The sequence below is a fragment of the Sorex araneus genome, chromosome 3 (assembly GCF_027595985.1).
Source record: "Sorex araneus isolate mSorAra2 chromosome 3, mSorAra2.pri, whole genome shotgun sequence".
Taxonomy (NCBI): domain Eukaryota; kingdom Metazoa; phylum Chordata; class Mammalia; order Eulipotyphla; family Soricidae; genus Sorex; species Sorex araneus.
This window is the reverse complement of record NC_073304.1, coordinates 186,779,209-186,804,699: the sequence shown is the minus strand read 5'-3', so window position 1 is coordinate 186,804,699 and position 25,491 is coordinate 186,779,209. Positions and strand designations below refer to the sequence as shown.

The window sequence follows — 25,491 nt, the reverse complement described above, 5'->3', positions numbered from 1 at the left end:
GTGATACTAAGATGGAGAATAGTAAATTCAACATAGTTTTCTATCTTTTGTTTACATGTTTATATATGTGTATATATATGTATATATACACATTGGGGGTATGGTGCCACTAGCAGGTCAACCTGTACCGGTGAGGTGAGTACATCGGTGGCCTAATGGTGCCTTCAGAATTCTAGATACCCCAAAATTGCTGCTGTGCCTTTGGCCAGACCCCAACAACTTGGAGCCAAGTTTACCAAGAAATTAAACGGCCAAAAGTTAGGTATGTGGGAGACACAACCACAAACCACATCCAGCTCAGCTATATAAGCTCAAAGCCTCCGCCCCTCTGGGAGAGCCTGGCAAGCTACCGAGGATATCCTGCCCATATGGCAGAGCCTGGCAAGCTACCCGTGATGTATTTGATATGCCCCAAACAGTAACAACAACATGCTCTTCATGTTCCTGGAGCGAGCAGACGCCATAGGGCTATGCTAGCACGTGTCAGGGATGAATGGAGACATTACTGGTGACCGCTCGAGCAATTGATGAGCAATGGGATGACAGTGATATAGTGATATATACACATGTGTTGGACTTTAGATTTTCAGGAGGAAAGTTTTCAGAACGCGAAAGTTATCTGTCTGCATTCTTCTAGTGTTGTCAAAGAATGGGTTATATATATATATATAGTATATATATAACCTATTTATATATATATAGTATATATATAACCTATATATATAGTGTGTATGTATGTGTGTGTGTGTGTGGTTTTGAGGCCACACCTGGCAATACTAGGGGCAGTTCCCGGTTTTGTGTGCTTGGCCGTCACTCTTGGTTGTGCTCAAGGGATCATTGCGTACTAGGGATTGAACTGGGGTTGGTTGCATGTGAGACAAGTACTTTAACCCCTTTACTATCTCTCCAGTGCAAGGAATTTTTTAAAAAATAGGGACCAAGCCTGGTTGTGCTGGGGTGTGGCACTCAGGAGTTACTGGTGGATCATTTGCTCAGAGGACCAAATGTTATGCCAGGGATCAAACCCACCACATGCAAGGTAAGAGCCCTGTGCTCTGTATTCTCTCTCTCTCTCTCTCTCTCTCTCTCTCTCTCTCTCTCTCTCTGTCTCTCTCATACACACAGATGTAAATATATATATTAATCTTAATTTTTTATAGGAGCAACTATAATGGTGCTTGGGGGAGCCCTGGGTGGCTCAGTGATCAGGCGGTGCCAGGGGTGAAACTCAGGACCTATCACTTACTAGCCATGTGCTCTACCATATAAGCTATTCCCCTAGTTATAACTTAATGTTCTTCTAGGCAACGTCGATGTACAGCATCTGTAAGTTTTAGGGGTACAGATTCACACCTCACATGTAAGTTATCACACTGTGCTTCCCACCAAGGTACCAATACTCTCCTACCACAGTCCGTGGAACCCTTTATTTTCATCCTTCCCCAGACCCCCTCCCCCACCCCACCCCCTGCTCTGGTAACCTCACTCTCCCTTCAGAGTCTAGGCTTGGTTTGGGTTTGGCTATGCCTGTTCCCCTGACTTGTTTCTTTATATCCCACACACCAGTGAAGCCATCTGGCATTTGTCTTTCTCCTTGTCATTAGGATTTTCCTGGGGATTATATTATGGGGAATATGGGGCTTTTCTTTACACTAGCTCCTTTTTAAAAATACTAATTTGGTGGGGGCGGTGAGGGAGTCCACCTAGCAATGCTCAGAGACTATTTCTGGCTCTGTGCTCAGGAGTAACACCTCATGGTGCTCAGGTCAGCTTTATGTGGTGCTGGGGATTGAATCCGGGGTTGCCATCAAAGCAGTTGCTTATGGGGCTGGAGCGATAGCACAGCAGGTAGGGCGTTTGCCTTGCACGAGGCCGACCCGGGTTCGATTCCCAGCATCCCATATGGTCCCCTGAGCACCGCCAGGGGTAATTCCTGAGTGCAGAGCCAGGAGTGACCCTTGTGCATCGCCGGTGTGACCCCCCCAAAAAAAAAGCAAAAAAAAAGTTGCTTATTAGGTGAGTTCCTATCTCTCAGACTGTCATAATCCTAATTCTTTGAGGAATCACACTCATCAGTGATGGGTGGGTTGCTGGGGGCCACTTTAATGGTATTGACCTGGTGATGTGGGCTGATGGTTCAGTGCTTGGGCTGGTGCTGTGGGGTCTGGAGCCCACTGGAGCCCACCAGAGCCACACCAGGTTGGACCCAAAGCTTGCACATGAAGGCATATGTTCCATTTCTTTGAGTCATATCCATGACCCCAAATCCTAAATTTTGTTTTGTCTTGGAGTCAAGCTGGGGGTCTCTGCTCTGTTTGGAGTTCAGGTGTCTCTTCTAGTGGTCTTTGGGGAAGCAGATGTGCCAGGGATCAGACTTGGGGGTCCAGTATGCAAAATATGAGCTCCAGACCTTTTGAGTCATGTTCCTGGCTCTAAATCCCATTTTTTTGTTTTGTGGCCACCTGGCGGTGCTAAGGGGACCATGTGGTGCTGAGGCTTGAACTTGGGGTTTCTGCAAGCAAAATAGGCACTTCAGGCCTTTGTGCCATCTGCCTGGTCCAATCCTGGTATTGTTAAGCCATAGAAAAGGAAGCTTGAGATGCTGAAGACTCTTTCCTACCCACACTATTCTATTTATCAGTATCCCCGCCATGCCATGTACTTTTTTTTGTTTTTGTTTTCGGGCCACACCAGGTATTGCTTCAGGATTCTTGCTCTATGCTCAGGGATCACTCCAGGCAGGCTCAAAAGACCATATAGAGAGTTGGAGGTTGAATCCGGGTCAGCCATGTGCAAGGCAAGCACTTTATCCACTATACTATCACTCCGATCTCTTATCACATTCTTTCACTCTGTGGTTTCTGGATGAAATCCAGCAGTATTGGAGCATGTGGAGCCAAACATAAAACCTCCCACATAAAAGAATTCTCAGTCCTCAGCCATCTCCCTGAGCCCAGTCCTGTTCTCTTACTCCATGCCAGAGGAGGAATGAATAATCTGCCTCTGGCATTGTAGCCTACCTTGTGGGCCTTATACTGCTGGGTCTATGGCTTGCTGACTTCCTACCTCAGGAGGGGACTTTCTGTGGCTTAGGTCAAGTATCTTCCCATGAACCCATCAACTCCAGCCAGAGAGGGGTGAGCTGTTTTAGGAAGCTATCATTCGCTCATTTATTCTTATTAATTTATTCTGTAGGACCAAAGAGTACAGAGATGCTTGCCTAGCATGTAGCTGTGTCTGAAATACTGAACCCTAGCATCACGCATAGTCCCCCAGCGCTGCCATGAGTGCCCTGAGCACAGACCCAGGTGTGGCCCAAAATCTGAAAACAATTTTTTTTGGGGGGTTCAGTAAATATTTGTCAAGCACCTATTGTTTGCTAAGCTCTGCATCTGTGCCTTAACTACCAGTGAGGTCTTAGCCATCAGAGCCACAGTCAAGAAATCAGTCTTTTATGCTGTCTGGTCCTGATTCATCTAGACCCAATCTCCTTATTCATAAAAATGGAACTATTTCTTAAGTGCCAAGGATCAAATCTACGTAAGCACTTTTTAATTTTTATTTTTGTTTTAGGGCCAGACTCAGTGGTGATCAGGGCTTACTCCTGACTCTGAGCTTAGGGATCATTCCTGGCGGAGCTCAGGCACCATATGGAGTGCCGGAGATAGAACCCAGGTCAGTCGTGTGCAAAGCAAGTGCTCTGCCCTCTGTACTATCTCTCTGGCCCCTAGAAGAGCTCTTTTTATTGCAAGTTGAAGGGGCCTTCATCAGATCAGCTGGGGGACATCTCCACTGTGAGGCTGCAGATGGCTCAGAAGCATACGCCACCCAGACCTGGGCACTGGGGGCAGCCTCCAAGCTGTAGGTGAAAGGAGTGGCTTCCTATTGAGTTTAGATCTTTGTCTATCCTTGTCTCTCAGAGGGACCTCCATTTTTGGGTGTTAGGAACTAAGGGCAACTGAGGCTTAAGTCACGTAAATATGATGGATGCCTAGGAGTAAATATTATTCAATTAACTCCCATGTTACAAAAGCATAACATCAACTGTATCCCTGTGTCTATACAAAAAAGGACATTGTTAAACCATGCAAAGGAAGAGAAAAGCACTATAGGATTAGGAATGCCTGATGGAATTGGGTGTGTCTTGGGAGCACTGTGACAGGTACAACTCAATAAACCTAAGATCCCTTGGAGAGGAGCAAGGACAAAGCAATATATCCAATAGTAGCCCACTACGGTTTCATGAAATTTTCACTATAAACATGCAAAACTCGGGGCTGGAGCAATAATACAGCGGGTAGGGTGTTTCCCTTGCACGTGGCTGACCTGGGTTCGATTCCCAGCATCCCATATGGTCCCCTGAGTACCGCCAGGAGTAACCCCTGTGCATTCCCAGGTGTGATCCCCTACCCCCCCCCCCAAAAAAAAAGGAAAACTCAGGAAAACTCAGGACCTGAAAGAGAACTTAATGGACCGAGTGCAGATTTAGCATTCAGGAGGCCCCGGTTCTATTCTAGGCACCATATGCCCCCTTCCCAAGCACACCAGGAATGACCCCAGAGCAGAAAGCTGGGAGAAAACCCCAGCACCATCAGTTAAGGCCCCTAAACAAAGCAAACCAAACAATATAAAACTCAGGTTGATACCAGAGCAACAGTACAGTGGGTAGGCATTTATGTTGCACGAGGCCAACCCAGGTTCGATCCCCGGCATCCCATATGGTCTCCCAAGCACCACCAGGAGTAATTCCTGAGTGCAGAGCCAGGAGTAACCCCTGATCAGCATGGCTGGGTGTGATTCAAAAAGCAAAATAAATAAATAAAACCCCTCCCCCCTAAAAAAAATCAAACCCAGGCTGGAGTCAGTTGCTGGTGTTTGCCCAGTCAGGAAGAAGTCTTAATCCTTCAGGCAATCATCGGCCTAAGTGCACAAAAAGTGCTCTGCCCAGCATTCTCGGCCCCAGCCCAGCATTATTTGGTGGACTGTGGGGGCCGGGACAGAGAAGGGCAGTGTAAAAGCCCCTTCTGGAAACTCTACCTGGGGAAAACACTTTTAAAACTAATATCTATTAAGGCACCAGTGATCTACAGTTATTCATAGCTGATATTTAGGCATACAATGTACTAACACTCATCCCACATGCTGGCTCTAGAAAAGATGCCTGCAGGATTCACTGGGCTGAGGACAAGAGTTCCAGTCCCAGCTGGGGCCTTTATGACAAAGTGCTCTCCAGTAGAGAGTGATAGATGCCCCAAGCTGAAATAACACATGGTCTTGAGCACCAAGGGATGAGAGTTCTACCCTCCTTCCAGACTATGTTCCTAAACGCAGGATATTGGTCCAAATGAAATTTTGCTGCACTATTATAGGATGTGAGAGAGATGCAGGATGTATTAGTGGTGATTTAACTGATAATTTAACTGACTTGGAGAATAAATAGAAATCACACTGGCAGAAGATTCCTGGTACCATATTTCTGGCATCATTTTAAATCACAGTTCTTGGCAATGGAGCCTAGGAAGTTGGATTGAAAATAAGCATCCAGGAGACTGGGGTGACTCAAGAGGACTTTAGGAAAAGGTGAATTCATTATTTGGAGTAGACAGTACTCCTTAACACCTGTGACCATAAGTTGGCAGCAAATTAAAACTGGTGTTTGGTGCAAGTGCTCACCCAGAGAGGCTGGCAGTGGGCAGAAGTGGGGATAAGGCTGTGGGAAGAGGAAGGGCCCTAGAGTGAGGCATGGTCTCTGAGCCAGGTGGAGTGTGTTACAGTGAGTGTCTGCCTGTCTCATTACTAGGTCTCTAGGGAGATAACTTTTGCCACACACTCTGCTGGCAGAACTACATCAGTGTGATCTTGGGACCGTGGGTGGTGGTAATGTGTATCCTCACTAGTGAGGATGGGAATCAAGGAATGACGCCTGCATAGGGCCACTTACTCAAAAGACCACAGACCCTGCTACCAGGCTTGGAGGTCCAGATCGTGTCCTGCCCACCTACTTCAAAACAGCTCCAGTCATGAGAGCATCAGGTCTGTGTGGCCGGGTAGCAGGCAAAGGATGCCGGGATTGGGCGGAGACAGGAAACGCGGGCGGGTCCAGCTGCCTTTGGAAGCAGCCAAGCTGTGCCTGGCTGCAGTATGGAAGATTAGGTGACAGTCCCCTAACCCAGCCCGGAACTAACACCCCCTCCACGCCACTCATGTGCCCTGGTCTGCCCCTTTCCAAGCCCGTCAAAGCTCAGAATAACCCTGAGAGCAGACAGAAGGATGGCAGGGCTTTTGTTGTGTGGCCTGTTCCTCTGGGGCCTCCTGGGTATGGAAGGGATGAGAAGGCAGGGGAGGAGGGTCAGACATTGAGATAGTAATCTGAAAGGGACAGGATGGAGACAAAGACCAAGATGTAGACAAGAGATTTCCCAGGCGGGGGACACCACTGGAAAAATTGGTTGAGGAAGAATCCACAACCTCACAGATACCCTCGGCCTCTTCAGCTTGTGATCCCCTCTGTTTGCCTCCATCCCAGGCAGAGGTGAGGGCAATGAGGAGCTGCGTCTGTACCATCATCTCCTTGACAACTATGACAGCGCACGCAGGCCTGTGCAGGGGCCTGAGGATACTGTCACCATCTCCCTCAAGGTTACCCTGACCAACCTTATCTCACTGGTAAGAGACTCCTGCTTTCCGCCCATCCTAAAATCCCTCTCTGGCCCCAAGCATCCAAATCCCCCCAGACCTGGCACTGAAATCCATTTCTTCATCTGAAATCCATGCGCAGAATGAGAAAGAGGAGACCTTGACCACCAGCGTCTGGATTGGAATAGTAAGTCAATTTGGGGGCATGGTTTGAGGTCCTCCCCGGGTCAAACCCAAAGCTTGCTAGGGTACCCGGTTGGGAGTTGCAGAGCAAAAATCCTTCCCTCTATGCCCCAATTTTAGGACTGGCATGATTACCGATTCAACTATAGCAAGGATGATTTTGGGGGTTTAGACATCCTGCGGGTTCCTGCAGAACTCGTATGGCTACCAGAGATTGTGCTGGAAAATAAGTGAGCACCGGGAGGGCACCTGACAGGAGGGAAGCAAAGGTTGGGCTGAGGTTTGTGGGGTTGGACTTAGTCCAGGGAGGGTGATGTTTGATGTGTGGAGACCACCAAGCAGTGTACAAAAGCCAGCTTTCCCCTGAGTCTACAGTATCGACGGCCAGTTCGGTGTGGCCTACGACGCCAACGTCCTGATCTACGAGGGTGGCTTCGTGAGCTGGTTGCCCCCGGCCATCTACCGCAGCACCTGCGCTGTGGAGGTCACCTACTTTCCCTTTGACTGGCAGAACTGCTCCCTCGTTTTCCGGTGGGAAATTACTCAGGACTGCAGTGATGAGGGCGAGACTGTGGGGTGGGTGGGTGGGTGGGTGGGTGGAGCGGTGACCCATGGGGGAAGTCAGATTAGGCGGTGCGTCTTCGAAAGTAGTGGGACCTTCCACCTTGGTGGACAGAGCAGGGGAACGGGCATGGAGATGGGGCTTGGGGAATGAGGTCAGTCCCAGTAACCCCAGATTCAGTTGGGTAAGCCCTGGCTGGCCCAAGGCAGATCTGGGTTCTAGCTGTTGGGGCGGGATCCCCGGGCTCTGGCTCTGCAGTTCTCAGACGTACAGTGCTGATGAGGTGGAGTTCATCTTTGCCGTGGATGAAGAAGGCAAGACCGTCAGCCAGCTCTATATAGACACTGAGGCCTACACAGGTGAGCCTCGCCTTCCCTGCCCCGTTCAGAAAAGAATGCTTCTAGACCGAGGGCAGAGCGGTGCCTTGCTGAGTGGAGTTCACCCAAGTTGCTGGGGATTGGTTTTGGCAAGTGTGCTTTAAACAACTGACCTTTAACAAGTATCCTTTCCGAAAACTAGTTTCGACTGTCAGGCGATCCTGCTTCCTCGCTTCCTATGGTCCCATAGCTTCCCTGGGAAAGGAATGCCTTTCTGCCTGAATTGGCCTCGTCCTGGCTGCCCTGGGCCCAAGGAGCCCAGGACTCCTGCCCCACCCACCTGCCCCGACAGCTGCATTCTCTGTGCGCGACTGCACGGAGCCGTGAAGCCTGAGGACAGAGCAGGCGGCCCACCTGACTGACTGCGCCTTACGCCCGGTAGAAAACGGCGAATGGGCCATAGATTACTGTCCGGGGGTGATCCGCCGCCAGGAGGGTGACTCCGCTGATGACTCGGGAGGCAGTGAAGTCATCTACACGCTCATCATTCGTCGGAAGCCGCTCTTCTACGTCATTAATATCATAGTGCCGTGCGTGCTCATCTCCGGCCTCGTGCTGCTCGCCTACTTCCTGCCCGCGCAAGGTAGGGGCTTCCCAACCCTCTACCCGGCTGGCTCCTAGGGGGCCGGGCCTGCCCTCACCGCTTGCTCCCTCCAGCCGGCGGCCAGAAATGCACTGTCTCCATCAACGTCCTGCTCGCCCAGACCGTCTTCTTGTTCCTAATTGCCCAGAAAATCCCAGAGACATCTCTGAGCGTGCCGCTGCTGGGCAGGTAAGGGCAGAGCAGGGCTGGACAGGGCCCACGCCGCCGGGCTGCGGCCAGCTCCAAGGGCGGCGCCTGATTAGCACAGGGGCGGGGTCTGGGACGTGGCCGGAACCAAGCGACTCGGGCTGGAGCTTCGGTTCTTGTCCCTCCTGGACTTTATTTGGAGGCGGAGTGTGGCTTAGAACAGTAGTGGATTCTCTGGTGCCCCGTCCTTCACATTGCCGCCCGGTGTTGCCCTGAGGTCTCCTGAGTACGTCTGTTTGGGAACTGCCTGCTCAGTGTCTCCCTAGTGCCGCAGCCTCTGGTCCCCCTCTAGTCCCCGATCCTTACTTAGCTCGCCGGTTCCTCGGGGGTTCCGAGGCCCAGCTGGCATCGCCACTGCTGCAGGAACGAGGCGGACCCCTGGAGGCCCCGTCCACACAGGCACAGCCACGCGCCCTGGAGCAGGAGCCGGGCGCTCGCCCCAGCCGTAGCCCCGGCCTGCCAAGCTCCCTGACCCACGGCCAGGGCTACCCGAGCCAGCGCCCTTCCCGGATCTCCGGCTTCTGGGGACAGCCCCAGGTCATCGTCGCCGTCATCGAGTCGCTGCACTTCCTGCTGCAGCCACAAGGCTGAGATCTGCAACGCGAGCACAGCAGTCAGTGGGGCTGCCTGGGCTCCCACCGCCCGGCCCCGCTCCTCAGCCTTTGTACCCCCCACCTCTAACAAGGTGGCGCCGAAGTTCATGAGGCTGGCCGCGGCTTCTCTGAGCACCAGCCCCAGGGTGGCCTCTGGGATGGGCGACTTCCCCCGCGGCTCCAGAGACTTCAGTTCTCGGAACCTCCGCTCGAGATATTCATGGGCTGCGGACACAGCGAGTTCCAGGGAAGACAGCAGCGGGGGCTGGAGCGCCACCTGGAGACGGAGCAGCGTATGGCAGTGCTCGGGGCAGCACCGGGCAGAAGCCCCTTCCCTAGGGGGTCTCTCGGGGCCACTTGGGGCGGGGCCATCGGCGTCGCCTCACCTCCGTGGAGCTGTGGAAGTGGTAGACCCACAGCAGCGTTTCCAGGGAGCTAGGGCTCCCCTTCATGGCTGCCCTCGGTGGTCGGAGGCACAGACGGGCCGGGGGACGCGAGCGGCCCGGCAGAGGAGGTGCCGCTAAGGGGAGTAACTCCATCCCTGGCCGGAGGTGTTTGTGACGTCGAGGAGCAGCGGCCCGGGAAGGGTGCGGAGGCCGTGACGTCACTCACACACTCCCGGCCCCTCAGGTTCCTCATTTTCGTCATGGTGGTCGCCACGCTCATCGTCATGAATTGCGTCATTGTGCTCAACGTGTCCCTGCGGACGCCCACCACCCACGCCACGTGCCCGCGCCTGCGCCACGTAAGCACCGTCGGGGGGACACGTAAGCACCGTCGGGGAGGGCGGGCGCGGGGGGGGGCGGCTGTGACGCGCCCCGCCTCCTGGGCCCCGCTGCGTCCCCAGGTCTTACTGGAGCTCCTGCCCCGCCTCCTGGGCCCGGCTGCACCCGTCGAGGCCCCCCGCGCCGCCCCGCGCCCTCGGCGGGCGTCGTCGGTCGGCATCCTGCTCCGCGCCGAGGAGCTGATCCTGAAGAAGCCGCGGAGCGAGCTCGTGTTTGAGGGCCAGAGGCATCGGCACGGGCCGTGGACCGGTGAGTGGCGCGCCCGGGGCCGGCCGGCGGGAGCTTCCCGCGAAGGGGCGGGAGCCTGAGCCCCTGCCCCGGGTGTCGCCCCGACAGCTGCGCTCTGCCAGAGCCTGGGCGCCGTCGCTCCCGAGGTCCGCTGCTGCGTGGATGCCATCAACTTTGTCGCCGAGAGCACGCGGGACCAGGAGGCCGCTGATGAGGTGGGGCAAGTGCTGCTAACCTGTCCGCGCCCCGGCTGGCCGCGGCGTCACCACCGCTGATGCCAGCTCCCGCCCGTCCTTTCCTAGGAGGTGTCCGACTGGGTGCGCATGGGGAAGGCCCTGGACAACGTCTGCTTCTGGGCTGCTCTGGTGCTCTTCGGTGTTGGGTCCAGCTTCATCTTCCTTGGGGGCTACTTCAACCAAGTGCCGGACCTGCCCTACCCTCCCTGTGTGTAAGCCTGAGCCCGTGGCAGCACCAACTTCAGCTTTCCCTTCTCCTATATCCTGGGAGAAACCACGTGGGTTTCGATTTGTAGTGTCTGGGATCAAACCTAGTACCTCACACGTGTAAGGCAGGAGCTTTGCCACTGACCCACAGCCCTGTGGTTTGAAGAACAAGTTGTTGCCACTGCTGCACTGATCCTTTCCCACAGCCAATAGTAAATGATTTTTTTTTTTTTAAAAAAAACATACCTGGCAGTGCTCTGGGGCCACTCCAGGCCCTATGCTCTCCCAAGTGGGTCATGTGTTTCTGGGGATCAAACCAGGGTCTGCCACAGGCAAGACAAGCACCTCAACTTATACTATCTGTCCAGTAAATCTGGATTTCGTTAGTTTCCCAAGTGCACATGTGTCTAGGTTTGACCACCATGCAGGGCTCAGCTCTTGCGTGCCAATCCTTAAAAGCTAAGAACCACCTTTGACTCGACCTTGCTGACCTCCCTGTTTTTCCAACGCCCCAACCCCATGTGAGCCCCTAACTATAAGCTGCTTCTTTGTTTTTGGGCCACACCAGCAGGGCTGAGGGTTGACTCCTGGCTCTGCAGTCAGGTATTACTCCTGTCAGAGCCCAGGGGATATATGCGTTGCCAGATTGAGCCAGGCTGGCCTTAGCCCCTGTTCTCTCCCTCTGGCCCCCTCTATGAGCTTCTATCTTTAGACATCATGTAGCCGAACAGGAAACCCATTTGCACTCCTCTTCTTGCCTGGCTGTGCTCGATGGAATGTGCAGAACTAAACACCCTCAGTCATTTCCGCTTGGTTTCCTTTTGGGAAGGGGCAGGGGATGCAGACAGGGAGGAAGTGTGCTTCCCGGGGCTCTCCCACTAGAGGTCTTCTGGGGTCCCACTCTGCTTGTGCTCCAGCCCTTTGAGCCACTCCCCCGTCTGACCCAGCACTCCTCACTCATCCCCTGCCGATTCCACACCCAAACTCCCCTTTTCAGAGCTCTGCCTGCTCACCTTGGCTAGCAGCTGGAGTGTAAGAGAAGACAATAAAATGGGGCGCGGAGTGGTGGAAGCTGGTTGAATTGTCTTTATTAACAAAGGGGATATCCAAGGCCACTACATTGAGAAGGGTTGGGGCAGGGAGGGCCGGGGCTACTTGCTGCTCACACTATATACAGATGCAAGCACGGGGGTGTGGAGGGTGAGAGCTTCCCGCTTCTCCCTCCACCAGGGAAGGGCAGAGACTAGACGAGATAGGAGTTGGAAAGGGGGAAATGTTTTGGCTGGCGGGGTCCCCCCTCCATTCCCTGGGGTTTGGGGGAGGGGAATCATTAAAGTGCTTTCAGAAAATGAGGAAATGGTCCCTGCCCTGGAGTGGCTGGTGACCCCCCCCAAAACCTAGGGCCCAGTGACCCCCCCCAGGGTCTGGTACATTCAAGGGGGGAGCCGGCTCCCCTGACGTGCAAATAAAGGGGCCCAGGGCCCTGCCCAGTCAGCAGCAGTGGGGTGTGGGGTCCAAGCCCCAAATGCTCTCCTCTTAAGTGGAGAAAAGGGGGGGTGGGGCTGGGCCCACTCAATTCCTGGTGAAGGGAAGCTGTGCCTCTCCCCAGAAGTTGGGACAGGCACAGTTTTGGGGAGAGAACATGTTGGGGGAAAGAGGATGGTCACGTGATCACAAAAGCGTCAGGGGTCAGAGGTCACGTTCCCAGCAGGCTCCAGTGAATCAAACCAGTAAAAGCAAAAGCCCAAGGAAGGGAAATGAGGGCAGCTTGGGGAAGTCTGGCTTCAGGGGAGAGCTGGGTCCAGGGGGTTGACCCCAGCCCAAGGCCTGTCACCAGTTCATGATGCAGTTACGGTTCAGAGTCATGAAGTAAACTTGGCTGCTGCCCCCAGAACGGACTGAGGCAAAAAACACCTGTGTGGAGGCAGAAGAAGAAGTCACCAAGGGATGGGGATTAATGGGGAGGGGAGAGAAAAAGAAGCTACAGAAGTGAGCCCCTCAGGGTGCCCCCCATGCCCTCAGAGAGCAGAATGTGCGGGGAAGGAGGATGCGGGCCCTCTCAGATGAGTCTGGAGAGTTCTCTCAGAAACTGAAGGTGAGGGAAGGGCTGCCCCTGCACATTTTGTGCCCCGGGGTTTCCCTTTTCAGAAAGATTCCCAAACCATCTCCTCCCCTGCCCGGCAGAGGGACCAGCCCAGCGTGGGGGCACAACGGGCCCAAGTTCTCCCACCTTGTCGTTCCGCTCACACAGGAACTTGAGCCTCTGGGCTCGCTTGTGCATGAAGACCCCGTCCAGGTGGCCCGTCTCCACAGAGCGGATCTCAATGGCTTTCTCCCCCCAGCCCATGATCTGGTTGGAGCAGATGTAGGCTAGGAAAAAGGGAATCGAACAGAGGAGCTGCTGTAACCCGGCCCTGGGCCCGCTTCAGGCCAGCACTCTGAAGTGGGGACACCGCACTCACCCACGGAGGTGGGCATCTCTCCCCACTGCAGCACCACATCCTTAATGATTCGCCCGTACGTGTTGACGTAGACACCCTCGTCCTCATAGCACAGCAGCATCTCCATGCCGTCGGTGTTGGGGAGGAAGATGATGGCATGGGGTGTGATCTGGCTTTGGATCTGGGGAGATGGTGGGCTGGAGTCCTAGTGTCTGGGACCAGGCTGGTGGTCCCATTCTGCCCACAGCCCCACCAAGCTTACATGCACAGGGATGTAGATGTCGTAGCTGTTCCCCGAGTCGACATCCACAGCATGAAAGCCGGCACTGGAGCCATAGATGACCTTGAGTCGCTGACCCTCCTCCACTGTCAGGTCTACCAGCAGAGGGCGGTGAGGGAGGTCCGCAAAGGACTGTGGAGAGAAGGCTTGGTGGACACAGGGCAAGAGGGACACCTAGGAAGTGTTGTACACCAGGGTGGCGATTACCTTGAAGGCCATAAATTTGTGGTAGGGTTTAGGGGCCCAGGCATACACCTCCACAGAGTTCTTCAGGGCGATGACCAGGAACTTAATGCGTTCGTATTTTACTAGAGGAAGAAAAGAAGAGAAGGATATAGGGACTTCCTTGTTGGGCTGCTGGTCATCTCCCAACAGTCAGTCTCTACATTCCAACCCTGATCCCAAGTCTCTTTTTTTTTTTTCCTTTGCTTTTTTTGGGTCACACCCAGCGATGCACAGGGGTCACTCCTGACTCTGCACTCAGGAATTACTCCTGGCGGTGCTCAGGGTGCTCAGGGGACCATATGGGATGCTGGGAACCAAACCCAGTCAGCTGTGTGCAAGGTACCCGCTGTGCTATTACTCCAGCCCCCCAAGTCTCTCCTTTTAAGACTGTCTTAGCTATTGAGCCCTGAACCCCTCACTTCTCCCTTCTCCTAACAGATGTGCCCTGGCCATTCTATTGTGACTTTCTCACCAACACGGTAGTGCCCGCAGCCTTCCATGTCCCCCACAGTGGTCCACCCCTGCTTCTTCTCCACTTCCGGATCATTGTGCAGAATCTTGTTCCGTAGCCAGGACAGGTAATACACCCGCAATTTATTCCGTTTCCCTGAGGAGTGAATACAACACACAGAGATACAGATATAGACACAGACACAGACACAGACACAGACACAGACACAGACACACACACACACACACACACACACACACACACACACACACTCTTCCTCACTGGAAGTTCAGGTTTTATTTACTCACCATCATTTTTATCTTCCTACCACAAGGCAAGTGTGAGCCCACATTATGGTTCCTGGACCAAGGCTGCCTTCCTCCCACCCAGGCTAAAGATGGTGACAGAACCCGAAGAACTGGTATGTCCCTGACCCTCCGCCCCCTCCAGTCCCAGCCCTGTGCCACAGACACACCTGAGATGGTGATGAGCAGGTTAAGTCCTTCCAGCACATCCATTTGCTGGAAGCGTCGCCGCCCAATGAGTCCATACACCTTGCCCTGTCCACTTCGGTCCAGCAACATCAGGCCATTTTCTGTGCCCACCAGCAGATTGACCCCTGGAAAAGGACCCGTTGAGTAGATGAGCATCAAAGCCAGGCCCTCCCTGATGCAGGGTGTAGAGTAGAACCCACCCTCCTTTCCTTCCCAGCGCAGGCTTACCCCAAAGGGCTGCACAAAGGATCTCTGAGTTGAACCGTTTCTTGTACTTCCGAATCTCGGGGGTTTCACTGTGGGCCCGGGTGTTGGTGGGATTCACGTTGACCACAGAACCTTTTCTTACATCATACTGTAGCTGATCAAGCCGACTACCCTCTCCACCCACGAGGGCTGCCAGAAGAAGAAGAGAGGGGGTGAGCTCCAGGCTCATCACCGCTCTCCCTTCACCCAGCGGGGACTCCTCACGACAGTCAGAAGGAAAGTAGAGGGAGAATGGAGGGACGTGCGGAAGAGCTGAAACACAGCTAAAAGGCCTCGTCCTGGTTTCATTACTCAGGTCGGTACCTGGGCCACTCTGAGCATCTTAACTCTTGGATCAAAGGGTATCAGAAGGGCAGGCACTTGGACCCACAAGGAAGCACACAACTGTCAAGTCCTGTTTCTCCAGTCCTCACCTGTGATTGGGATGGTGTCCCCACTGCCTCCAGGCTGGTAGATCCCCAAGTCCACAAACATCGTGAAAGAGCTCTTGCCAGGGGCCTTTACTAGCCCACGAGACTGGTACTGTGCGGGTGGAGGCAGGAGGTCAAGTGAACATTTGGGACCCAGTCTGTGGCATTCCCCCTACTACTACTTCTAGGCCCCAGGTCCCCCCAAATTCCAGCCAATTTTTCCCAGGACCTCTGACTGCCCACCTCAACTGCCTCCTCCCCCTCCTCCCACCCTGGACCCCTAGCTATCATCTGGGATCTGCTCTCACCCACTTACATCACTGCCTCCATCCTTTAAGGGGGGACTCTGCCCTTTGCTACTCTCGGTGGGCGAATGGCTGGGCTGCACCACATCTGGAAGGTTTGTGTAACCATTGCTGTCAGCATGCAGCAGGCTGCGCTCCTCTTCGGGGGTCTAAAGGAAGAGAGAGAAGGGGGGTGAGTGCTGGGGCAAGGCAGGTGCATGGTAGGATTTGAAAAGATTGGGGAAACCCACTCACACGCTGGACCACCATGGTGCCACCTCCGTAGGGGGTCTGGGTCCCAGCATTCTCCTCCACATCATGGACCACCATGGTGCTGACACTGTCAGTGTCTCCATCACTGCTGGGAGAGAAGAAGGGAGAGGGAGAGAGAGAGGAAAGGAGAGAAAGGGAGAAAGAATGAGGGAGGGAGGAAAGGGGAGGGGGGAAGGGAGAGAGAGAGAGAGAGAGAGAGAGAGAGAGAGAGAGAGAGAGAGAGAGAGAGAGAGAGAGAGAGAGAGGTCACGGGGCCAGCTGACTGTGGGATTGAGTCTGCGCACACAGCCCAGAGCAGCCCGTGCCACCACTGGATGCTCTGTGCTGGCATGTGGGGAAGGTTGGCCAGGGACAGCAAAGGCAGTGAATGCAGAGCGGGGGAGAGCCATACCAGACCTCTCCTCCATTCTCAGTAAGGGAAGATTGACTGATAAGCTATGATGCCCAGCGTTCCACATACAGAGTGGGGCAGGGGCACAGAGAAATCTGCCAGGTTACCCGCTTAGGGGTGGGCAAACCCCAATACAGTCACCTCAGCCCCCTCCCTGCCCTGGCCCTGGCACCCTGTGCTCCCTCCACAGACCTCCCAGCAACTCTGCCTGGCAAATCTATCAGCAAAGGAGGGCCGGAAGGGAAAGGGAACCACCATTCCCAAAGCCCCACTCCCTCCCCTGTGCCCCAGTCTCTCCCTGGCACCCTCATACCGGGCCCCAGGGGTGTCTCTGCTCCCCTCGGATGGTTCACCGTTGCTTTCCTCGTCATCCTCACTGCTCTCAACCTCCTCACTGGAGGAAGAGTAGTCCATGGCCTTCTTGGGAGGCCGGGGGGCCTCATCCAGCGTGCGCTCTTTAAGCAGCACAAAATCCTGCAGGAGAGGAATTGGCATGAGGGCGACGGGCAGAGAGGGAGATGGCTGGAGGAGAAGGGTCGGATGACAGAGGGGTTCCCATAAGATGCTCATTGGCACTAACCTCACCAATCGCTCGCTTATAGCTCTGGGAGGGGCCACGGGGGAAGAAAGGCAGCCAGGGGTAGGCAGGAGAGAGGTTACGGAAGGTTAGTGACCGAGAAGTGCCAGCCAGTGTCCCATAGCCCTTCCTCTCATGCAGATTAGTGACGACCCTACCCAGCTCCCCACTGGAAGCGCCACTTCCATCCCAAGTCCCAGCCCAGAAACGGCAGGGCCACAGCTGCCACTGACTTACTGCGGGCCGGCCCGGCCGGGAGCGGTGGTCATCAAGTTTGGCTTTGTTCCCAGAAGAGAGTACTGGGGAGCTGTCCAGTTTGGTGGAGGCTGGAGATGGCAGGAGAGAGAGGGGTGGTCACTGACACTTGGGCAGGGGATGCTCTCGAGTCCACACCCCACTCTGACCCCTTGAGCAAAGGATCAGCACCATGAGCCAGGCCCCACCCTGCCTAGCCCAGCCACGTACCTCCCACACGGTTCCGCTCCAGAGAGCCAGCCTGAGGGAGGTGCCCGTGAGAGGCCGGGAGGACGCTGTCCGAGCGCTCCCAGCCAGGGTCGCTCCTCCTGAGGTCGGGGTTACTGTGGAAAGTCAGGGCCGGTGAGGGAGATGGGGTGCTCCACTCCCCAAAGGTGCTGAGCTACACAGCAGAGGGAGCCGTCACCAGGGGGAAGCAGGTGGCAGAAGTGAGCGTGGAAGTGAGTGCAGGGACAGTGCCATTACCTACAGGCGTTGGGCGGGCCAGGGGCCTGAGCGGGGGCCCCTGGAGGCTTGGGGGTGGCCCGCTCGGCCCGCCTTTGCTGATAGATTTGCCAGGCGGAGTTGCTGCGAGGTCTGTGGAGGGAGCACAGGGTGCCGGGGACGGGGCAGGGAGGGGGCTGAGGTGACTGTATTGGGGCTTGCCCACCCTAAGCGGGTAACCTGGCAGATTCCTGTGCGTCCCTGCCCCACTCTGTATGCTGCTGCCTGACTCTACTCAGGGTTACCTGGCTCGGACAGCCTGAGCTGGCCGGGACACTCCAGCCCCGCTGGTGTTAAGGGCAGTGGCAATAGATGAGGTCCTCTGAGGCACCTAATGAGAGAGGGGAAGAAGCCAGGCAAGCAGGTGGGGCGGATGACACACAGGGGGATCTCTCTCTCTCTCCTCACTCCTCTCCTCTCCTCCTCCTTCTCTATCTCTCTATCTTAGCCCTCCCTCCTTCTCTACTCCCTCCCTCCCTCCCTCCCTCCCTCCCTCCCTCCCTCCTTCCCTCCCTCCCTCCCTCCCTCCCAGGTTTCTTGGAGGAGCAAATCCCATGAAGTCACAGAAGCAAGTTTCTAACTCAGAAAGTCTGTCCCTTGGCCTCCCCAGCCATCTGCTTGCTCTTCCCTTCTCACATTCACCAGGGGATCCAGTGGGTTAACCCTGGGCTGAGAACACGGTGTCCCCTTCATGTTCTCCTTTGGCCCCATTCCAACCCATCGCTCCCTTGCCTACTCCCCCTCATGCTCCCCTATAGTATCGATGCCCGTCCCTGGACCCCTGGGCTTTCTTTACCTTGGGTGGGGCCTCATTATCTGGCCGGACCCAGGCTGAGGCTGGAGAGTTGGGGCTGGGGCCAGGCCCTTCGGAGGTGGGGTCTGAATTCTGGCGGATTACAGCTCCTCGGGCGCTGGGTGTGGCAGTAGGTGTGGGGACAGCAGGGTCAGGATCGTGGGAGGCTGGGAAGGCAGCCAGGTTTCGGGTAGGCTGGTCCTGCAGGGACTGGGATCGGGGTACAGGCGCTGCATATGGCTTCAGTGGGACCCGGTGTGCCACCAGGCTCTGCAGGGAGAGACCAGGGAGGGTGGGCTGCCTGCTCAGTGGCACGTCCCAACCTGAGGGCTGGCAGAGAGGGGGAAGTGAAGATTCTGGCTTCCTATTTTCCACCAAAGGTGCCTGAAGCCCAGGAGCAGGTAAGAGGGGAACAACATGCGGCAGTCTGTAGGAGTTCTGAGCTTTAAGACCCCTGACTAAGCATGAGTGTGTGTATACAGCTGAGTGCAGTCCCAGTGTCGGTGTTAAGACAGGAATGAGGAGAGACTTACCTTATGTGGTCCCTCCTGGGGCTCAACTGGCCTTTGCATAGGAGGAGTTTGGGAAAGGGGTCCTGGGGGCCCAGGGGAGGCCTGGGGGATGGGGGGCTCCGGTCCTGTGCTGCTTGGCTTGCTCTTGGCCAAGGGCGAGTTCTGCTGCTTATTCATCCTGGTTCTCTCCTCCACCTGTGATGCAAAAGGACAGCTTTGGCTTTGCGGCTCCCAACCTTAGATCTCCTCCTGCCACAACCACCCCAGGCCCCGTAGCCTATGCCAGGCCTTCCTTCCCCTCCTCAGTGCAGTTCTGCTGGTGCCAGCTGGCTGTTTCTTTTAGCTACGAGGCCTCAGGCAGTGTGACCAGATGACCGAAGCTGTGACAAACCTCTCGGGCCCAGGCTGGCTTGTCAGCGGGATTAATGCCCCGACCGTAATGATACAGGGGCTTCCTGTCTCCAGGTGGGATTTGCTGCTGCTGTTGCTGTTTCTGAAGCTGCTGCTGCTGCTGCTGCTGTTGCTGCTGCTGCTGCTGCTGCAGGGACTTGAGGTAGGCATGCTCCTGCTGTAGCTGCCTCTGCAGACGCTCCGACTGGCGCTGCTCCTCCAGCTGCTTCCGCTTGTATTCCTGGACCCAGGGTAAGGAGAGAGGCTCAGCGGGAGGTGGTCCTGGAAGTGAGAGTGGGCACGCCCTTTCTCTTTTCCAACTACCTAAAGAGATAACGTCTTCCCTGGGCACTGGGTGAGCCCTTCCCCTAAAATGTCCCCATCCCTTCCAGCAGAGAAGCTGATCACCATCTTCCCGGAGGAAGCTGGGGGACCCCGTTACCAGCAGTAGGGCCTGTTCCTGGAGCAGCTGTTGCTGAAGGATCTCGAGCTGTCGCTGCTCCTCCTCTAGCCTGTGACGAATATAGTCCTGGGGGGGCGGGGGTTGGGGGTAGGGGTGCAAAGGGCAGGGAAGAAGAAGAGGCAGAGGAAGGCGGCGGCGGCAGCAAAGGAATTGAAGAAGAAAGGGATCGGTGGGGTGAGGATGAGGAGGAGAGCGGGTAAGAGTAGTAGAGAGCACAGGAATGAGCCCGTGGAGGGCCAGGGAAGGCGGAAGAAGTCAGAGTGGAGGAGCCATGAGGGAGGCAGGGGCAAGTAGTCAGGATGGCAGATGGGAATGAAGGTACAGAGACAGGAGGAGGGCGGGGAGCCAGGGTTGGGGGTTGAAGGGTGGGAGAAAACAGAAAGAGTGAAGCTGGAAAAGATAGGACTCTTGGGGTTGGGTAGAGAAGGGGGGAGGGCATCAGGGAGCAGGGGAGGCAGGCAGGCAGCAGGAGCAGGAGGGGAGGCCCGGGAGGAAAGTGCACTGGGGCCCCTACCTGCTCCCGCGCCTGCTCCCGCTCAGCCTGCCGCAGGGCCTGCATGTCCTCCAGCCGCCGCTGCTGCTCCTTCTCCTGAAGCTTCCGCTGCTCGCGCTCCCGCCGCTGTTGCTGTGGGTGAAGAGGGGTGACTTCAGAGACAGGCCCACAGGTGATGTGAGCAGCCCATCTCAGCACCTCTCGCAAGGGACAGCGCAGGCAAGTCTCCTCACTTCGGATGGTGGCGAGACGGTGGTGTGACCATTTTTCTGCAAACCTCTCTGTCCCTATCTAAGAACCCACAGGCTTGGCTTGGGAGAAATTGCTAGTCTAAGGTAGCTGCTGGCTGAGAACAAGACTGAGAGGCTGACTACAGCGCTGGGAGGGGGCTTAAATGGGTCTTTTCCATCAAACAACCAAGTAAGCCAAAACCAGAACCGAAACTCTGCAAACTGAAGAAAAGACAACAAGCCCCACACAGTCCTGGCCTTTTCAATCAACTTCTGCCAAGCAGAGCAAGGAGGTAATGACAACCTTTAGACACAAGAGGGTAGGTGGGGCCCAAACAGAGAAAACCAAGAAGCCAGAAGGGAGGCGCATATGCTGCCCATGTCTGTGTGCTGCTTGTGCCCACGTGGCCGAGCACAAGTGTCGCCTGCATCTCCCCTCTTGAGATGTGTACTTTTATGCTTCCATATGTAATGTGTGTAGAGGCTCTCTCCACCATTGGAGAAACCCGCATTGTCTCGTATGCATTTCTCTCTCACCTCCCTCCCTCACCCCCTTTCTCTCGCTTTCCCTCCCTTCTCACCTTCAAAAACCTCCAAAATAAAATCTGTTTACAAAAATAAAAAAGCCAGAAGGGACTCTGGAGGTGGGCTCACTCCCACCCTTACAACCATTAGTAAATCAGCTTGCACAGTATTTCCACAATCTTTTTGAACAAAAAAAGAATAAAAACTTGTCTTCTTTATCATTTAAGGAAAAGAAGATGAAAAAAGTCTTCAGGTCCAACTACATTGGGGAGTTTTACTAAGCCAATTAGTTGTGTTTTGCTTTATGGCCCATACCTGTGACCAGGGTTCGATTCCTCCTCCCCTCTTGGAGAGCCCGAGCTACTGAGAGTATATCACCCGCATGGCAGAACCTGGCAAGCTATCCATGGCGTATTCGATATGCCGAAAACAGTAACAACAAGTCTCACAATGGAGACGTTACTGATGCCCGATCGAACAAATCGATAAGCAACAGGATGACAGTGACAGTGACAGTGACCTGTGATGCTTACGGGCTCCCTGCAGTTTTATACTAAGACTTGTTCTAGCTTTCTGGACCTCCAAGATAAGATTCTATCTATTTTGGGGCTGGAGTGATAGCACAGCAGGTAGGGCGTTTGCCTTGCACGCGGCTGACCCAGTTCGGTTCAATTCCCAGCATCCCATACGGTCCCCTGAGCATCGCCAGGTGTGACCCCCCTAAAAGAAAGATTCTATTTATTTATTTTTGCTTTGGGGGGTCACACCGTGGCGGTGCTCAGAGCTTACTCCTGGCTCTGTGCTTAGGGATAACTCCTGGTGGGATTCAGGAAGACAATATGGAGTGTCAGGGATCAAAGCCAGGTTGGCCACATGCAAGAAAAGTGTCTTACCTGTTTACTATCACTACAGTTCCCCAAGATTTTATTAAAAGAGATTTGCAGGGGCCCAGGAGAGAGCTCGAACGGGTAGAGCAGGGGAACATATGATCCCAGACACATGGCCCCCAGCAGAAAGTGGTCCCAGAGATTTTTGCCCTATTTCCATTGCTAGGGAGGCCTAAAAAGTAAATAGGGCCGAGGATGTGCATCAGAGGAAGAACACTTGTTTAGCATGAGTGAGGCCCTGAGTTTGATCCTTGTCACTGTATGACATGAAGAGATTTGCACTAAGCAAGGTAAGCAGTGCTCTCTACATTCCCCAGTCCTTTTACCTTCTATTCTTTAAATTTTGGGGGTTAAACCCAGCTCTCTGAGCTGGGAGATCATGTAGTTATTTTAATTCTCCTCCAAATTAGTCCAACTGAAAGCTGAGGATGCAGCTCAGCAGTAAAGCACGACCTTGCATATTTGAGACCCTGGGTTTGAGCCCTAGCACTGGGGAGAAAAACCACAGTAACATTCATTTAGCTCAATTAATAAGACTGTATTTTCTAATGGGGGGGCTAAGTTTGATCCCCAGTACTGTAAATAAAGAGAAGAAAGAAAAAAACAACTTTTTGCAAATCTAAGTCAAAACAACCAAGAGTAAAAGGAGGATTAAAAGGAGGGTCTTGGGCTGGAGCGATAGCACAGCGGGTAGGGCGTTTGCCTTGCACTCGGCTGACCCGGGTTCGATCCCCGGCATCCCATATGGTCCCCCAGGCACTGCCAGGAGTAATTCCTGAGTGCAAAGCCAGGAGTAACCCCTGAGCATTGCTGGGTATGACCCAAAAAGCAAAAAAAAAAAAAAGGAGGGTCTTTAGAATGATCTTATTCATGTATGGTCAGAGACCTTTGAGAGTCTGATGCCCTTGGCACTGAGTGCTAACCCCCAAGATCTTGGGTGCCTAAAGTAAGATACAGCCAAAGCAGAGGTTTACATGCATAAATAGGGAGGGGACGATCTAGCCTGTGGGGAACAAGTACGGCCCTTCAGAAAGCACAACCGTCCACACACAGCCTGCAGGGAAGAGTACACTGGGCTCGAGCTTCTCTATCAAGCACCTTAATGAACCTAGAATGGCACCAGGGCCAGGCCCTCCCAGGACTGCCCACCTCCTCCACACGCCGCCGCTCCTCCTTCTGCTCCTCAATGCGTCGCTGCCGCTGGTGCAGGAGGTGCTTGATGTGGGCCTCAGGGTCTCGCTGCTGCTGCAGCTGCTGCTGTTGCTGCTGCTGCTTTAAAGCCTCTGAGTTGCTCTTATTCTCCTGCTGGAGTCGGAGAAATTCCCGGCGTAGGGTGGACTCCCCAGGCACATTCATAATGGAGCTGGGTCAAGGTGGCAGAATGAACAGGGTCAGAACTGGCTGCCACCTCTGTAGGCACCCCATCTGCATCTGGTCTCTCTGAGACCAGTGGGTGGTCTGCTCTCTCTTCGGGCCCAGCTGTGGCTCTGTGCTCCTTTAACAGTCTGGCCTGTAGCACTGAATCACCCTCTTCCCTACCACTCGCTCATTCTTTCATTCCATTTCCTCAGAGATTCTGTTTACATGATGCTTTACCTCGCTGGGCCCATCACCTCCAGACTGCCAGCCCTCAAGCCAAGGACCACTATTGTCCTCTCAGCCTTTGTCTACTAAGCCCACCTTGGCTCTCCTTCCTCTCCGTGGCTGTCATCTTCCTCTTCGCTGCCACTGTATTCATACTCCGTCTCCTCTGCAGAAGGGAGATCACTGTTATTTCTTCATCCAGCGCCGCAGACAACCCCCAAACCCCAACCCCTGTGGGTTAGGGAAACCTTAGATGGAGATAACCAGTAAGGTCTGTCTAGATGACTGCACATCTGGGTACCTGCCCATCTCCTTGCAGAAATGAGGTGACAGCGGGCCTCAGGTTTGGGCCTGGTCAGAGATGGGAATCAGGCCCCACAGGGGGCACAGGAGAATGAGTAGATGCACTGCTGCATGGATGTTCGTGCAAGAGTGAGAAGCGACCGAGAACACAGAGGCTGGCCCGGGGTGGGCTCTGACAGGGAGCCAGGGCTGGTGAGGATGAGCGGAGCTAACCTGTGTTCCAAGAACCCTCATCTCCCTTCATGCCCACTGACCTTTCTCGCCTCGCTTCTTCCGGGAACGATCAATGTGGTCCTTAAGCTGGATGCGGACCTGCCGCTCTGTGGGCTGGTCTCGGATGAAGGGGAACTTGAGCAGCTGCTCCGTGGGCGGGCGGCTCAGGTAAGTCTTGATGAGACATGTGTCAATGAAGTCAATGAACTTCTTAGACCTGAAAACAATGTGGGTGCATGCTGGGAGGGCCCCCTCAAAAGTGGGGCCCACAGGAGGAAGGGGGAGTGGGGAGTCATTCACCAAAGTTACCACAACTTCCTCCTATCTTTCCACATTCCAATACCAATTCCCACACCACGTGTCCCTGTCCCAAACCCTCTTCTATGGTGCAGGCCCAGGCTTGAACATACGTGGCAAAGGGAGGGAGAGGGGGTGTCCTTGTCCAGAGACTTTTGTTCCTAGAAACCAGCCCCCCGAAAACCTACCATTTCTTGGACTTGAGCCTAGGTGGTGGGTTCCGAGGGATAAGGAAGAGGGCTCGCATGGGGTGCATGTCACACAGAGCTGGGGCAAAGAAGAGACACCACCAGTCTTTCCTAAGAGGCTACAGATTCCCGTCTCACAGTAAACCCTCACGACCCACCTCCTCCCTACAGACACTTCCTGAGCCTCCTCTCCCAGACTCAGGGCACTTACGGGGGGCGCCCTCTGCCATTTCGATGGCTGTGATTCCTAGAGACCAAATGTCACTCTATGGAGGGAAGAGAAGGAACAGGTGAATGTTCCTGACCCCTCCCTTCACCCACAATCCTGGCCTTTTCCAGACCACTCCCTGGTACACTCCCTTTCCTCCAGCCCCGCGCCACCCCTCGCTCACCCAATCCTCCCATTTAGACTTTCCTTGCTGCAAATATATTTTTCAACCCGTCATGCTGAGTTGGTGTTAAACCATCACATTAAACAATCCTGCTCAAGCCCTTTATGTGTTCAGTCAATTCATCACCCCCATTTCCATGCTCCCTATTTCCCTTCCATACCCTGTAATCATACGTGGCATCAGGGTTCTCATCACAGGCGATGACCTCCGGGGCCATCCAGTAGGGGGTCCCAATGAACGTGTTCCGCCTGCCCACAGTGCGGTCCAGCTGTGCACTCACTCCAAAATCCACTGAAAGCCATGGACAGCAGGGTGTTGTGAATGGGCCTCATGTCTGCTGCCCTTGCCGTAGACCTGTACGGTGCATGTTCCAGGGCAGAGAGGGGCCTCTCCCTTGGGTCTCGGGAGCTCCCCGAACACCTTTACTACTTCATCCTCATCCTGAAGAAACTTATCAAGTCTTTCCTGGGTCTTGGGGAAAACTAAGGTGAACAGACCAAGGGTCAGGATCCCAGCGTCTCGCAAAACTGTCCTCAAAGGTGCTAGCAGAAAGCAGGGTGTCCAGGGGAGGAGATAAAAAAAGGAAGAAACAAGTATCCTAACTACAGAGAGTTGAACTTGGGCCAACAAAGAGGAAAAGCAGCTTCTGAGCACCATCAGGAGTGACCCCCGAGCACAAAGCCGGGAGTAGCCTGAGGGTACTGCTGGGAATGGCAGTTGGCAGTACCAATCTTCCATCACACACACACATACACACACACATTTAAAAAAAGAAAAAGAAAAAGAAGAAAAA

At 54.5% G+C, this 25,491-nt stretch overlaps 3 protein-coding genes across 13 annotated transcripts in view; 1 reads left to right on the top strand and 2 right to left on the bottom strand.

Moving 5' to 3' along the window:
* Positions 1-1,313: 1,313 nt before the first annotated feature.
* On the top strand, positions 1,314-11,643 carry CHRNE (cholinergic receptor nicotinic epsilon subunit). Its single transcript, XM_004605215.2, has 12 exons — positions 1,314-1,326; positions 6,527-6,666; positions 6,779-6,823; positions 6,940-7,049; positions 7,195-7,350; positions 7,640-7,740; positions 8,141-8,341; positions 8,416-8,530; positions 9,772-9,886; positions 9,989-10,175; positions 10,263-10,369; positions 10,457-11,643. The coding sequence occupies exons 1-12, from the start codon at positions 1,314-1,316 to the stop codon at positions 10,604-10,606; spliced, it is 1,440 nt and encodes a 479-aa protein (XP_004605272.1). The 3' UTR covers positions 10,607-11,643.
* Positions 8,855-9,791, bottom strand: C3H17orf107 (chromosome 3 C17orf107 homolog). Its single transcript, XM_012931849.2, has 3 exons — positions 9,528-9,791; positions 9,224-9,418; positions 8,855-9,142 (listed from the first exon to the last, which is right to left on the bottom strand). The coding sequence occupies exons 1-3, from the start codon at positions 9,678-9,680 to the stop codon at positions 8,855-8,857; spliced, it is 636 nt and encodes a 211-aa protein (XP_012787303.2). The 5' UTR covers positions 9,681-9,791.
* Positions 11,644-11,668: 25 nt separating the features above from the next.
* The window catches only part of MINK1 (misshapen like kinase 1), a 65,637-nt gene continuing 51,814 nt past the window's right edge, over positions 11,669-25,491 (bottom strand). Inside the window, exons 7-34 of one of the 11 annotated variants that reach the window (XM_055133497.1) lie at positions 24,859-24,989; positions 24,518-24,572; positions 24,307-24,385; positions 23,863-24,038; positions 23,402-23,471; positions 22,871-23,084; positions 20,101-20,211; positions 19,566-19,652; positions 19,125-19,364; positions 18,755-18,928; positions 18,225-18,431; positions 17,674-17,759; positions 17,411-17,521; positions 17,156-17,268; positions 16,928-17,016; positions 16,694-16,717; positions 16,427-16,587; positions 15,705-15,810; positions 15,482-15,619; positions 15,169-15,277; positions 14,717-14,884; positions 14,470-14,613; positions 14,016-14,150; positions 13,526-13,626; positions 13,301-13,450; positions 13,060-13,219; positions 12,828-12,967; positions 11,669-12,511 (exon numbers count right to left, since the gene is read on the bottom strand). In XM_055133497.1, the coding sequence (XP_054989472.1) occupies positions 12,428-12,511; positions 12,828-12,967; positions 13,060-13,219; positions 13,301-13,450; positions 13,526-13,626; positions 14,016-14,150; positions 14,470-14,613; positions 14,717-14,884; positions 15,169-15,277; positions 15,482-15,619; positions 15,705-15,810; positions 16,427-16,587; positions 16,694-16,717; positions 16,928-17,016; positions 17,156-17,268; positions 17,411-17,521; positions 17,674-17,759; positions 18,225-18,431; positions 18,755-18,928; positions 19,125-19,364; positions 19,566-19,652; positions 20,101-20,211; positions 22,871-23,084; positions 23,402-23,471; positions 23,863-24,038; positions 24,307-24,385; positions 24,518-24,572; positions 24,859-24,989 (3,563 nt within the window). In that variant the 3' untranslated portion in view covers positions 11,669-12,427. Of the gene's footprint in view, positions 12,512-12,827; positions 12,968-13,059; positions 13,220-13,300; positions 13,451-13,525; positions 13,627-14,015; positions 14,151-14,469; positions 14,614-14,716; positions 14,885-15,168; positions 15,278-15,481; positions 15,620-15,704; positions 15,811-16,426; positions 16,588-16,693; positions 16,718-16,927; positions 17,017-17,155; positions 17,269-17,410; positions 17,522-17,673; positions 17,760-18,224; positions 18,492-18,754; positions 18,929-19,124; positions 19,365-19,565; positions 19,653-20,100; positions 20,212-22,870; positions 23,085-23,401; positions 23,472-23,862; positions 24,039-24,306; positions 24,386-24,517; positions 24,573-24,858; positions 24,990-25,491 lie in introns of all 11 variants that reach the window. The other 10 variants (XM_055133494.1, XM_055133495.1, XM_055133496.1 and 7 more) reach the window with 10 other exon arrangements.